Source organism: Littorina saxatilis, linkage group LG2 (genome assembly GCF_037325665.1).
Source record: "Littorina saxatilis isolate snail1 linkage group LG2, US_GU_Lsax_2.0, whole genome shotgun sequence".
Lineage (NCBI taxonomy): Eukaryota > Metazoa > Mollusca > Gastropoda > Littorinimorpha > Littorinidae > Littorina > Littorina saxatilis.
In genome coordinates, this window is record NC_090246.1 from 9877733 (window position 1) to 9891924 (window position 14192).

General features: G+C 48.8%; 1 protein-coding gene across 3 annotated transcripts in view; it reads right to left on the reverse strand.

The window, feature by feature from the left end:
- Nucleotides 1-14192, reverse strand: part of LOC138958158 (uncharacterized) — a 105203-nt gene that overhangs the window by 36275 nt on the left and 54736 nt on the right. For all 3 annotated transcript variants that reach the window (XM_070329237.1, XM_070329239.1, XM_070329238.1), the window contains 8 exons: nucleotides 8202-8456; nucleotides 7643-7720; nucleotides 6720-6854; nucleotides 5839-6026; nucleotides 5305-5527; nucleotides 3285-3446; nucleotides 2844-3005; nucleotides 950-1111 (listed from right to left, as the gene is read on the reverse strand). In XM_070329237.1, coding sequence (XP_070185338.1) covers nucleotides 950-1111; nucleotides 2844-3005; nucleotides 3285-3446; nucleotides 5305-5527; nucleotides 5839-6026; nucleotides 6720-6854; nucleotides 7643-7720; nucleotides 8202-8456 — 1365 coding nt within the window. The remainder of the gene's footprint in view (nucleotides 1-949; nucleotides 1112-2843; nucleotides 3006-3284; nucleotides 3447-5304; nucleotides 5528-5838; nucleotides 6027-6719; nucleotides 6855-7642; nucleotides 7721-8201; nucleotides 8457-14192) is intronic.

Sequence of the window (14192 nt, forward strand, 5' to 3'; positions counted from 1 at the left end):
GAAAGGATCATGCAGGAGACCCTCTAAGACCACCACACCACCATATCTATTGGTGGAAGACCAATACGCAACCTTCGGTTCGCAGACGACATTGACCTCATGGGAGGTAGTGATGCCGAGCTCCAGCACCTCACGAACAGACTCGCTGCAAGAGCAAGTGCCTATGGGATGGAAGTCAGCACAGAAAAGTCCAAAGTCATGGTTAACAGCACAAAATCCACCAGTGCAGTGCCATCACCAACATCACCATGAACGGAGAGCCACTGGAAGAAGTGTCAAGCTTCAAGTATCTGGGAGCTACCCTGTCAAAAGACGGCACCAGCACGGCAGAAATCCGCATACGGATCGCCACAGCCACATCAGCGATGGCCAGATTAAACAGGGTGTGGAAAAGCAACATCAGTTTCCAAACAAAATTAAAGCTCTTCAAGTCGCTAGTCATCTCCATCTTACTCTACGGCTGCGAGACTTGGACACTGATGGCCGAGGACGAACGTAGAATCCAGGCATTTGAGACCAAGAGCCTGAGGAAACTGCTCCGAATACACTACACAGAGCACAAGACCAACGACTACGTTCAAAACCTGGTTGAACCCCTGCTGGCAACCGTCAAGCGTCGGAAACTGATGTGGTTCGGCCATGTCACAAGGCACGACAGCCTCTCCAAAACAATACTGCAAGGCACTGTCGAGGGAGGACGCAGACGAGGTAGACAACGCAAGAGGCGGTTAGACAAGGTTAAGGATTGGACTCAGATGAGCTTCCCAGACCTACTGGTGAAAGTCCCCGACAGAAATGCCTGGAGAAGGGTCTCTGCCTCCTCCCCCCCCCTCCCCCCCCCCCCGACGACTGTCCCAGTCAGGGATTAATGATGATGATGATGATGATGATGATGATGATGATGATGATGATGATGATGATGAAATCCAGTGAACATGCAATTACCTACCTAAGCAATCTCCACTGCTCTCGCTTGCAGTGGAATTGGTGACCTTGTTAGGAGGACATTCAGTGCAGGCGATGGCCCCCAAAACGTCACTGTAGTGGTGAATGGGACAGGGCGTACAGGTAGCCAGCCCAGTGCTGCTGTAGTAACCCGTCCAGCATTCACCTGAAAACATTGGTCAAGCTCAACTTTCATGGGCTGAAAGTCAGGTGTACCCTCCGAACCGTCACTCACTTTCTGTGTTCCGCCATTCAATCACTCTCTCAATCACTCACTTTCTGTGTTCCGCCATTCAATCACTCTCTCAATCACACACTTTCTGTGTTCCGCCATTCAATCACACACTTTCTGTGTTCCGCCATTCAATCACTCTCTTTCTGTGTTCCGCCATTCAATCACTCTCTCAATCACTCACTTTCTGTGTTCCGCCATTCAATCACTCTCTCAATCACTCACTTTCTGTGTTCCGCCATTCAATCACTCTCTCAATCACTCACTTTCTGTGTTCCGCCATTCAATCACTCTCTCAATCACTCACTTTCTGTGTTCCGCCAGTCAATCACTCTCTCAATCACTCACTTTCTGTGTTCCGCCAGTCAATCACTCTCTCAATCACTCACTTTCTGTGTTCCGCCATTCAATCACTCTCTCAATCACTCACTTTCTGTGTTCCGCCATTCAATCACTCTCTCAATCACTCACTTTCTGTGTTCCGCCATTCAATCACTCTCTCAATCAGTTTTCTTGTGTTCCATTGTTGTCGTTAAAACAAAATTACTTTATTTCTTTCTGGAATTTACTGTGTCTCAGTGTATGTGTGTGTATATTAAAGGGTAGTCCCTAATTAGACGAGGACGGGATGTACAGAAAAGCACTGTTGCATGCTTACTCAATTACCTTCGCAAAATAAACATTTATTGTATCTCATCTCACTCACTCATCCAACTGTCCCTTCACCCATCCATCCAACTGTTCCTTCACCCACGCATCCAACTGTTCCTTCACCCACTCATCCAACTGTTCCTTCACCCACGCATCCAACTGTTCCTTCACCCACTCATCCAACTGTTCCTTCACCCACGCATCCAACTGTTCCTTCACCCACCCATCCAACTGTTCCTTCACCCACTCATCCAACTGTTCCTTCACCCACCCATCCAACTGTTCCTTCGCCCACCTATCCAACTGTTCCTTCACCCACCCATCCAACTGTTCCTTCACTCACTCATCCAACTGTTCCTTCACCCACCCAGCCAACTGTCCCTTCACCCATCCATCCAACTGTCCCTTCACCCACCCATCCAACTGTTCCTTCACCCACCCATCCAACTGTCCCTTCACCCACCCATCCAACTGTTCCTTCACCCACCCATCCGACCATGCACCTACCAACCCAGTCACTCGCACACTCTCGTGTGCTGACCAAGAAACAGCCAAGGAAGCATGCTGCATGTCGTTTTCTTCACGCACCCATTGAATTGTATCTTTAACCGATTCACTCATGTCACAAATGCATCCATATGCTTTAGTAGGCGACACAGACACCATTAACGGCTATTGTGTTTTCAGCGTAGCAATAGGGTCCGATATTTAGACGAGACAAGTATAATGCCGACGAGTCTAAACATGAAGTTGACCCGTGTCCGTCCCGGCCTGGATTCGAACCCGTGACCCAAGGATCACACGTCTAGTGCTCTACTAGCTGACCTACCCGAGCCCCCAACTCATACCCAAAAAGAAAAAATGTCTGTTTGTTGCATTTAGATAATACAGTTTCATTGAATTGAATTGAATTGAAATTCCTATCCTTAGCACAGCTCAGATGCTGTGCCATATCCATATCCAACCCCACATTCATCCCCAATCCCTCCAACTACCCTACGATCAAACAACTAACGTTTGCAGTCGGCAGAGCTGGTTGCTCCCTCAGAGACTGTGCTGTAACCATTGTCACACGGCTGACAAGACGTCTGTCTGACAGCTGACTGGTGCTCCCCAACAGGGCAAGGATGGCATGGACTCAGGCCAGTGGTAGAGAAGTAACCGGCTGAGCAAAATTCTGCACATACAAATAAAGACTGTTTTTAAGTTTGTACAAGATTTGAATACTAAACGACGAAGATATGTATGTGAATTTGTATGTGCTTTACAGACAAATGCGCATATATTCATACGCACGTGCGCGAATGCACTCACACACACGTACACACACACACAAACACACAAGCACACACACACACACACATACACTAACACACACACACACATACACACACGTACACATACACACACACGCACACACACATACATACACACACATGGCATGACTTATACACACCTAAGCAGTGCGACAGACTGCGGGCCCCAGGAAGCAGTGTGTGAGAGCCATTAGGGCAGAGATCACACGCGATCTGAGCACTGGCGTTCTGGTATTGTCCCATGGGGCATTGCTCACACCTCTTGCCGTCCGCATCCATGTAGCTTCCTGAAGGACACTCCACTGCAATCACAAATTTAAGATAAATAATTATTCAAATTATCTAAGAAGGTTAAAATAAGAATATGTAATCAAGGGCGAAAACTGATGAAAAACCTAAGAACATCAAGGACAATAATTCCAAACTTTAGCCAGTTTAGCTCCGGACCTTCGTTGAGAGGGCACTTTATATAGCCTGGGGCTCCCCAAACTGTGCGTCCCTGAGTCCTATTCGCACTAGAAGCCAAAAACACACACTAGAAATTCATGAAGAGGGTTCCATGACGCACTGAAACTGCAAAGAGCGGGTCCTGGGACGCACTGAAACTGCAAAGAGCGGGTCCTGGGACGCACTGAAACTGCAAAGAGCGGGTCCTGGGACGCACTGAAAACTGCAAAGAGCGGGTCCTGGGACGCACTGAAACTGCAAAGAGCGGGTCCTGGGACGCACTGAAACTACAAAGAGCGGGTCCTGGGACGCACTGAAACTGCAAAGAGCGGGTCCTGGGACGCACTGAAACTGCAAAGAGCGGGTCCTGGGACGCACTGAAACTGCAAAGAGCGGGTCCTGGGACGCACTGAAACTGCAAAGAGCAGGTCATGGGACGCACTTAAACTGTAAAGAGCGGGTCCTGGGACGCACTGAAACTGCAAATAGCGGGTCCTGGGACGCACTGAAACTGCAAAGAGCGGGTCCTGTGACGCACTGAAACTGCAAAGAGCAGGTCATGGGACGCACTTAAACTGTAAAGAGCGGGTCCTGGGACGCACTGAAACTGCAAAGAGCGGGTCCTGTGACGCACTGAAACTGCAAAGAGCGGGTTCTGTGATGCACTGAAACTGCAAAGAGCGGGTTCTGTGATGCACTGAAACTGCAAAGAGCGGGTCCTGGGACGCACTGAAACTGCAAAGAGCAGGTCATGGGACGCACTTAAACTGCAAAGAGCGGGTCCTGGGACGCACTGAAACTGCAAATAGCGGGTCCTGGGACGCACTGAAACTGCAAAGAGCGGGTCCTGTGACGCACTGAAACTGCAAAGAGCAGGTCATGGGACGCACTTAAACTGTAAAGAGCGGGTCCTGGGACGCACTGAAACTGCAAAGAGCGGGTCCTGTGACGCACTGAAACTGCAAAGAGCGGGTCCTGTGATGCACTGAAACTGCAAAGAGCGGGTTCTGTGATGCACTGAAACTGCAAAGAGCGGGTCCTGGGACGCACTACATATCCGTTATCATGCGTACCATTACAGATGTATATGTACGTGTTAATAAACATATAAACACTTATGGTACTTGGTTTAAACAATGTTTATTCATATTTACATGTTCAGGAAATGTACATCGACATAGGGTGAAGACAACAACAAGCCTACGGCTTATGGTGGTGTCTTCAAACACATTTACAAGAAGAACATGGCAGACAGTCAAGCCCTTACACAGTAAAGAAAAACAATCCGTAAATTTTACTCAAAATATTTACCAAATTTAGGAGAGAAAAGAAAAGACGAAAAGAAGGTGAGAAAACACCAAAGAAAATAAAGTAAACACAAATACACATCTAACCAGAAGAATGCGTATAGGATAATAATCGGTTATTAAACAAATCAAGAACAAATATTTATGGTACTTATTGATAACCTCGCCGGCATCTTGCATGCGAGATACATCGACGATTTTGAGATAAGTTCATCATTTGTACCATAAGTTCATCATTTGTACCATAAGTTCATCATTTGTACCATAAGTTTTTCCCTGTCTGTCGACTTAAAAGACCACCGCGTCGACGTACTGTAAATGTAACGTTTTGTTTTGTCAATATTTAAAAATTCCAATGAGATAAAAAATTTTAAAAAAGATAAAAAAATAAATATTATTCACTCACAGCAAAACTCTCCGACATGAGCAAATCCAGGGAAACACGTCGCTTCGCCCTGGGGTTCGCTGGGTGGAAGGAAGGTCGCATTGAAACAGTTGTCCACCGCCACTTTGGGATTGAATTCATCAATGTTGGCCAATATCTGGGTGCCGCATTTCTTTGCCGCACCATTGGTTACCCCTGACTTGAGTGTGATGCTCACTCGCATTTTGAGGACAAAGAACGGTCCCTGCAAAAACGCAAGTAAGGTAAGTCAAAATCGGAAAAAAATTATGTGTAATGAAACTGTTCTATACAGTATTATCTTTAACTACGCATTAGTAAAAAAATTCTGGCACATACAGACAGACGGATGTACTCAAAAAAGGTGCACATACCCACATATGTCTGCACCTACACACACACACACACACGCGCGCGCACAAACACACACACACACACACACACACGCACCCGCACCGAAACACACACACACACACACTCCAAAGGGAACATTATCACTAACATGGCGCCACCATAAGAAATTAGTCAATGCCTTACCGACTTCATTGCCATATGTGTGATGGTCAAATTGACGGACTGTGAATGGTTGGCACAGGTGGCGACAAAAAATGGTCGCAGCTCGGACAAAATGTCGTCGCTGACCCGTTCAAGGCACTCGCCGCTGACCTCTCCTTCGTACGTGAAGTTCAAGGTCAGGTTGAAGTCAAAGTTGGTGGAAAACAACGCTGCAAAAATACACAGGAGATTGTCAAAGCTTTCTCTGTTTCTTTCTCTGTGTGTGTGTGTGTGTGTGTGTGTGTGTGTGTGTGTGTGTGTGTGTGTGTGTAAGTGTGTGTGTGTGTGTGCGTATATGTGTGTGTGTGTGTGTCTCTCTCTCGCTCTCTTTCTCTCTCTCTCTTTCAAATGTTTATGTCCACTTCTCTACACTTTCTCTCTTTCTTTTCATTCTCAACTCGCTAATTTAACATTCGAACACACACATTCCTCATATTCCTCACCTCCGCACTGCGGCACCGAGTTTTTGGGATACACAGTGCTGCCATTCACAGACAAACATACACAATCCGAATTATAAACACACACACACACACACACACACACATACACACACACACACACACACACACACACACACACACACAGAGTTAACTAAACTTCTCCTTTCCCACCTTCGCACTGCGGCACCAAGATGTTGTGATACCTGGTACTGCCATTCATAGAAAAACAGATACATACGCAATCCGAAATATTAACACACACACACATCCCCACACACACTCAGACACAGACACACAGACACATCACCCCCTCACCCACCCACACACACACACACACACACACACACACACACACACACATCACCCCCCCCCACACACACACACACACACACACATAAACAAAACTGCTCTTATTCTCACCTCCGCACTGCGGTACCGAGTTGTTGGGATTCCATGTACTGCCATTGATACACACATACTGCAACGGGGGCGGAGAAATGAAATCGTAACCACGGGGACACGACACCTGACACGACTTGCCAAAACCCACGGAACCTTCAAAATAAAAAAACAAGCAAGGTATGTTGTAGGAACAATACAATACAGTCACTCATCTTCGACCCAGCGGTCTTTTAAGTGGACAGACAAACACTCATAATACAAAAAACAAGAAATTCCTCCGAGGTAGGAAAAACACCCCCGTCCTTACCATTCTCACTGCCACCAACTGAGAAGGTTATTTCCCTTTGACCATTAATATGTCCCTCTATAAGTCCTTGTAGAATCTTAATCCACCAATAACTCCCTAACCGTGTGTTTGACTGGTCCCAATTTTTGTAAGGACCGTCTCAGGAATGTATAGAACCTGTTCACCAAGTTTGGTGACGATCGGTCCGTTCATTCTTGAGATCTATATGCGAACACAAACACACAAACAAACAAACAAACACATCGACCGAATCCTATACACACCCCTATACCGGGGGTGTAATAAACTTGTCTGACACATTGTCCAGAAGCTCGTTCGTAATACACAAGCGAGACTGAGACACTGATTAGGCCAAACAAAAATATATGTTGGTTTAGGGTAACCCGACCGGCCCTATTTTTTCCCGCCGACCCAAAAATTTCTTTTCATTTCTCAAAAAAAAACTAAACTGTTGGCACATTTTGCGAACCATACCGTGACTAAAGGAAGTAACCTGAAAAAAATGATTAAACACAAAAAGCCGACCTACCGACGGTGACCCTATCTTTTTTGGCCACGTTACCCTAAACCAACATATATTTTTGTTCGGCCTTAATGATGAAATTGATGATGTAGAAAGTGTTAAAGACGGTACCTTCGATGTCCGGCGAGCAGCTTCTCTGCCCCTGACCGTCGGCTGGGATAGGGAGTTCCCACAGTGCGCATCTGTTTGCTGCAAGGAGAAATGGTGAAGTTATAGCTAACATGCTGACCATGTTGTACTTTGAGTGTGCGTGTGTGGGGGGGGGGGGGTGGGGGGTGTGGAGTAGGGGGTGGTGGTGGTTGTGTGTGTGTGTGTGTGTGTGTGTGTGTGTGTGTGTGTGTGTGTGTGTGTGTGTGTGTGTGTGTGTGTGTGTGTGTGTGTGTGTGTGTGTGTGTGTGCGGCACCGAGTTGTTGCGATACCGGGTATTACCGTACTGCTGTACGTACGTGCGTGGGATAGGGAGGTCTTTCTATGATTTTGTGTGTGTGTGTGTGTGTGTGTGTGTGTGTGTGTGTGTGTGTGTGTGTGTGTGTGTGTGTGTGTGTTATAGTGGCCATATTGCAACATTATACTGCATGCACACATAAATTACCACTTCTACGCCCACCCAATCACAATTTCACTGACTATAACTTCCAACCCATTACAATCGGCTCTCTTTTCACTTACTACCAGCGATGTAGCTAAAAGAACAGGATGCAGCGTTTCCAGAAAAATCCAGGACTGTGGCAGTAACGTTGAACATCTTCAAGACTTCCTTCATGGTGCCAGGTAATGGGTCGTACACCGTGTGGGAGATTCCACCATAGTCTGTGGCATTGACAACGCCAGCAGGGTACACCACAGCAACTGTGCTGCCCCCTTCACTGCTGTAGTGATGACGGTACACACCTCTTGGGCACTGCACTTTTGGAGGAGTAACGTCTGTGCAAAAGGGAAAAAAAGTTGCATGAAATCATTGCATGAATAAAATATCATTTTATGAAAAGTAAAGTTTGCATGATATATTAGATAAGAAAACTAAAAAAAAAATATCAAATTAAATTCAAATCAAATCAATTTAACTTTATTATCTCAAATCGTAGAAATGTCATTGGTGGCGCACAAGCACCAGCTTGCACCATAGTAGTTTGCTGATAATGGCCAGAAAAATGTGGTTGTTCGGTTAGTGACACAATAACGCATTCTGCCAGAAGTTCTTTCGGCTTACTATATTAAGGGTTGTAAGAATGTCTGAACAGTACCAAGTTGGTGTGAAATGTGTTAAGCAGAAGCAGGGAAATCATCCCCTTGTATACTTTGACAGTGTATTCAGGTTCGGCCAGAATCATAAAAGATCAGGCGGATGGTACGAGCACTGTTGGTAAAGTATAGTTTGAATGTTGGCCAATATATCTGGGTTCCGCATTTCTTTTACGCATATTTGGTTACCACTGATTTGAGGGTAATGCTCACTCGCATTTTGAGGACAAAGAACGGTCCCAGCGCTTTGAGCAGGGTTAAACCCTGGATACATGCGCTTTTATCGAAAATTTTTAATTAAATTTTGATTTAATATAATATACTTACCCAATTCTTATGAATGCATTGACTTTAGTCCCACATGCTAGATGTCGAAAAACCTCTCAAATTACCTGCCCTTAGTAGGGTGGTAACCAAGCTAAAAGCGACGCCATAGCCGTTGCTATGGCCTGACCTTGCTCGGTTACCCATAACACCCTGCGCACCACGTGAGCGCCAGCATCCGTAATAATCATTCGAGACTATTAGTCAAACAAACCCCCAAGGACATAATCCAGCGGGGACGGATGGGAGGGTATTAACTATAAGAATTGGGTAAGTATATTATATTAAATCAAAATTTAATTAAAAATTTTCGATTTAATCACATATTCTTACTCCAATTCTTATGAATGCAGATTCCTCCTAAAGGTGGAGGGAACCTACTTATGTCCTTGTAAGAACCTGCCCTGCAGCAACTAAAACCAGCAATGAACTGGAGCCGTCTAGCCGCGTGCAGGAGAAATCCCAAAGATAGAAACCGATGAACACATCATCTGACCTCCAGTAAGCCGTTTGCAAAGCTTCGCCTAGGCGACCAGAACGCAACACGGCCATAAATGTAGCAGAGCCCCTAGAGAGAGACAAATAAAAGATGTCTCTTTCGCTCCATTGTAAAGACATAAGAACCTGAGCTAAAGCTCGTGGTTCCAAAAGACAGTAACGTCAAAAAAGGAATTAAAAAAGTCTAACCAGACAGTTAGAAAATCCGAATCTCCCGGAGCGAAAATCCTCCCAGAGGATATTGACCAGGTTTCTGAAACCCCAAAACCTGGCCAAAAACCGTGAACAAACGGCACCAAAAGCTCTAAGGCTACATCCTCTGGCAAACCCCAAAAACGCATGCGCCTCACTGCCCTATAGGGCTGAGGCCCAGAGTAAGTAGAACAAAGTCCCACGCGCTAACCAAGGGGGAGCCTCTAAACCTCATAAAACAAGGTCCTTGATCATGCCCACAAGAGGGCCATGAGCCACAGAAGAGAGGCCTATTTGTTTCAAAACAGCTGAGATAGCCGAGACGCCGGAACCTCAAAGAAGAGGCCCAGCTGCCCAAAGCCAAAAACTGAAACAGAGGTGAAAAACCACCTGGCTTGAGAGAGGGGCGCTATGGAGTTGCACCCCCGCTCTAAATCCCCAATTGGCCAAAGAGGCCAAACAAGGAGCATACACAGATAAAGTGGAGGAAATATATGCTTCGTGCCCAAAGAACAGAGTAAGAACCCATGATCTAAAACACAAACAGCACGCCTCCAGACCCGTAAGCAGATGGGCCAACCCCTGAGCAAGCCCTGAGAGGACCTGTTGAGCGAGTCGGCCCGATCGCAGAGCTGGCCGGGGAGAAATTCCCCTGAGAAAATGATTTAGTGTGAAAACCCAATCAGAATCCCTTATACTCTGTCTGACAGGGAGTGAGAACTTGCTCACCCCAGCTAGTTCACATAAGAAGCAACAGACGAATTGCCCGAATGCAACAGGACATGCCTGTAAATAGCCAAAAAGGAAAGGCTAGTAGACTAAGAGCTACTGCTCCTAACCTCAGGCAAAAGAGAAGCCCAAGGATTCACGTCTACATCACAGCCTCAAGACTGCAATCGCCATTGCAGGCCCCATCTAGACGAAAACGCATCCAAAAAGCGGTCTAAGTCCAGGGGGAAACAAAGCTAGGGAAAAAAGTCCCCTGAGCGATCCAAAAGGATTCCAGCCACCTTCCCGCGTGGAGGAACCCACTCTGGAGGAGGACCCTCATGTCCCAGACCTGTGAGGCCGAACCCCCCAAAAAACTTGAGGAAAGACTAGAGGGCCAGCATAGCTATCGATACCGTCCGACCGAAGATCGGGTCTAAAGACCCCGCAGAGGCCTGCTCTCGTGCCAATCTGGCAGTGAAAAGCGCTAAAAGCCTCCCTATTCTCTCTTGTGTGAAGAATAAACCTTCCAAGAGACAAAGTCGAACAGCATGCCCAGGTAAAAAACCTGGGATAAGGACAGCTCGGAATTTTGCCTGGTTACTGAGAGCACCAGGCCAAAAAGCCTGGTTCAACACCAAAAGGAAGTGCAGCTGACAAGCTGATTGACCTTGAAAAAGCTCAACCAGCCCCCGAGATAGTCCAGAGACCAACACCCCCAGAAACCGAGCCCTTTCCTGTGTGCAGAAACGCAGAAGGAAAGCTCATGTGAGAGCACCGAGGAAAATCTCAGCCAAAGCTGAAAGCTCTAGCCCATGCCGACCCACCTCCCGCAGAGAGGGAGGCGACACTGAACCAAAACACCCCTTTGTAACCGGGAGCGCATAAATGCGCTGCCAGAGGTCCACGAAGGAAGGGAAAGATTCCAGCTATTGAGTAGGTCTTAACAACCCCCGAAAAAGCCTGACCCTTGCTTCCTGCAACCAGCATGAAATCAAACCCCTTGTAAAGGAAGGAGATCACACCAAGCAAAAACAGTGTGGGCCTAAAACGTCACCGAGAAACTTCTCCGCTCAGTGAACGACCCTAGCCCAAGCTGCCAGCAGCCTGGCTAAAGCCTTATCCAAGGCATCCTCCCTAACCCAAAAGAGCGTTCAGGGAGGATAAGATTGCCTATAAGAAAGCACAGAAGAGAGTCTCGGCCAAAGCAGAAAACTCCAAACCATGCCATCCTAGCTCCTCCAGAGAGGAGAGGGAGGAGTAACATCATGAAAACTCCATGTTCCCTGTGGTCTGTAAGCGAAGCCAGAAACTAGCCCCTGGCAATAAAAAGTGCGGATCAGACCCTGAGCCCGAAAATTCCCTGCTATCTTCTTCCGCACTAAAAGTGAGGACGAAGCAGCCTGAAAGCCCGAAGCCAGCAGTCCCCTGCGTATAAAGCAGCGGGAAAGGTGTAGGCTGAAGACCGCTATCCTAAGGTGCGGAACAAGCCAAAAGTGTGGCAAGAGGTAGGCAACCACCGGAGACTCAGCAAATGAAACAAATTGCGAGAAAGCCTGTGAAAACCCAAAGCCATCCCGGAAGAGGAAGGAAGAGAGACACCCCCAACCTATCCGGGACAAAGTAAACTGCAACAGCAGCCGCTCTATGTATGGGAAGCCTACAACCAGTAGGCAACCCTATACACTCCCCCTCCTCCAACAAGGAGTCCGAACCTAACCACCAGTTGTGTAAAACACAAAAGGAGGGGAGACCGGGGAGGTCGCGCACTAAATACTCCTGCCGATAACACCGCCAAGAGTGTGGATGAAAAGCGTGATCAGTCTCTGACTGCCAACCCAAAACCGCCCACCTGAACAAGAGGTGGGGGGAAGAGGGGTTGGTAACTGGCACAGATCTCTGCCGAGAAGGAGATAGAGTGGAGAAACAAGACAAAGCCGGGCCCGGCGCATCTTACCCCACCCGCTGTGCGAGAGAAGCATCCCAGTGCTAAGAACCAGACTACCTGGTTTGAACCACAACTCACCCCAAGTGGGGAGGGGGGTGATCCAGCACAGCCGCAACCCCCAGAGGGGGTAAGGACTGAAACAGAGAAACGGCCGTAAACGGCCGATCCTCGCTCGTCCACCTGCCAAAGTCAAGTAGCCCTATCACTCACCCACCCCTAGAAGGGGGGGGGGGGTGACCTATGCTGGCTAAGGACAATGACCACTGGCCAGGTGATACTATAGCCGAGTCCCCGCAGACCATTGTGAATACAAAGAATGGGAGACTGGAGAGAAAGAGTATATTCTGTCTCCGCCTGTCCCAGGTAGACAGCCGGCACAGCCCGTGCAGAGAACAAAACGGAGCAAAGCTCATTGTTCCCTGACCACTGTGCGAGACACCCTGCCGAGAACAAAAGAGAGTCAAGCTCATTGTTCCGCGACCGCTACCCGCGACGAGCGCGGGCAGCTAACACAGCCACCTGTCCCAAATGGAGCAGAGAAGGAGTATGTAACGTAGCCTGGAAAGCCGTACATAGCACCCCCGCTGTGTAGAAAGGCCTCGATAGAGGAGGAGACCGATTGTCAGGCCAGGACCATAGAGGCACAGACTGTGAAGACAGTCTAACAGCGCCCACCCCGTCCAACCCAGAGGGAGGGAAAGGGTGGACCCGCGACAAGCGCGGGCAGCTAACACAGCCACCTGTCCCAAAAGGAGCAGAGAAGGAGTATGTAACGTAGCCTGGAAAGCCGTACATAGCACCCCCGCTGTGTAGAAAGGCCTGAGCCACTCCATGCCCCAGATGGGGAGGGAGGTGGCTCGTCACAGCAGTAAGAGCGACGGAGAGAGACGAACCGAGCAACGGCCGACCCCCCTCCGTCCACCTGCCGTAGTCCTATAGCCCACCGCCCGCCCACCCCGATAGGGGAGGCGAACGATTGTCGGGCCAGGACAATTGAGGCACAGACTGTGAAGACAGTCCAACAGCGCCCACCCCGTCCAACTCAGAGGGAGGGAAAGGGTGGAACGCTACTCCAGCCCCCACCCGATCCCGCCCGGTGGGCGGGAAAGAGTGAGCCACTGATACCCCCCCCCCCCCACCCTGCCCCAAATGGAGCAGAGAAGGGGTATGTAACGTAGCCTGGAAAGCCGCCACCCGAACGCGCCCGGGGGGCGGGAAAGGGTGGGAAGCTAACACGGCCCCCTGCCCGCAAAGGGCAGAGTGGGACAAGCCCTGGCCGTGACTTACCGTGCCCCCCCACTCCCCCTTCCTCACGGTAAGGGGGCTGCATGACCGACCCAGCAGTGCTGTTTTTAAAGCAAGCCGAGCGGCCAAAGCAGGCGGGGAGCTGGCCCCCTCTCCTAAAGGAGAGAGTGCTCGCGAACAACCCAGTCTACCAGTGGCAGAAAGGACTGAACCGAACTGGCCGATTGCACCAGGCGACGGTGCGACGCAGGAGCGCCCCCCCTATCCCCCCCCATTGGCGGGGGGCTGCGTAACACACTGTGAAGTACCGGCGGTAATCAGAGTGGTTAGACGCAGGCAGGGAGCAGGCCCCCCCTCCTAAAAGGAAGGGGTGCTCGAGAACAGCCCAGAGCCACCAGAGGCAAAAAACGGGCTGAACCGAACAGGCCATTTGCACTTGACCACAGTGCGAAGCTGACGAACGGGAGGGCGGGAACCGCCGATCGCGCCTGAAACAGCTGAGA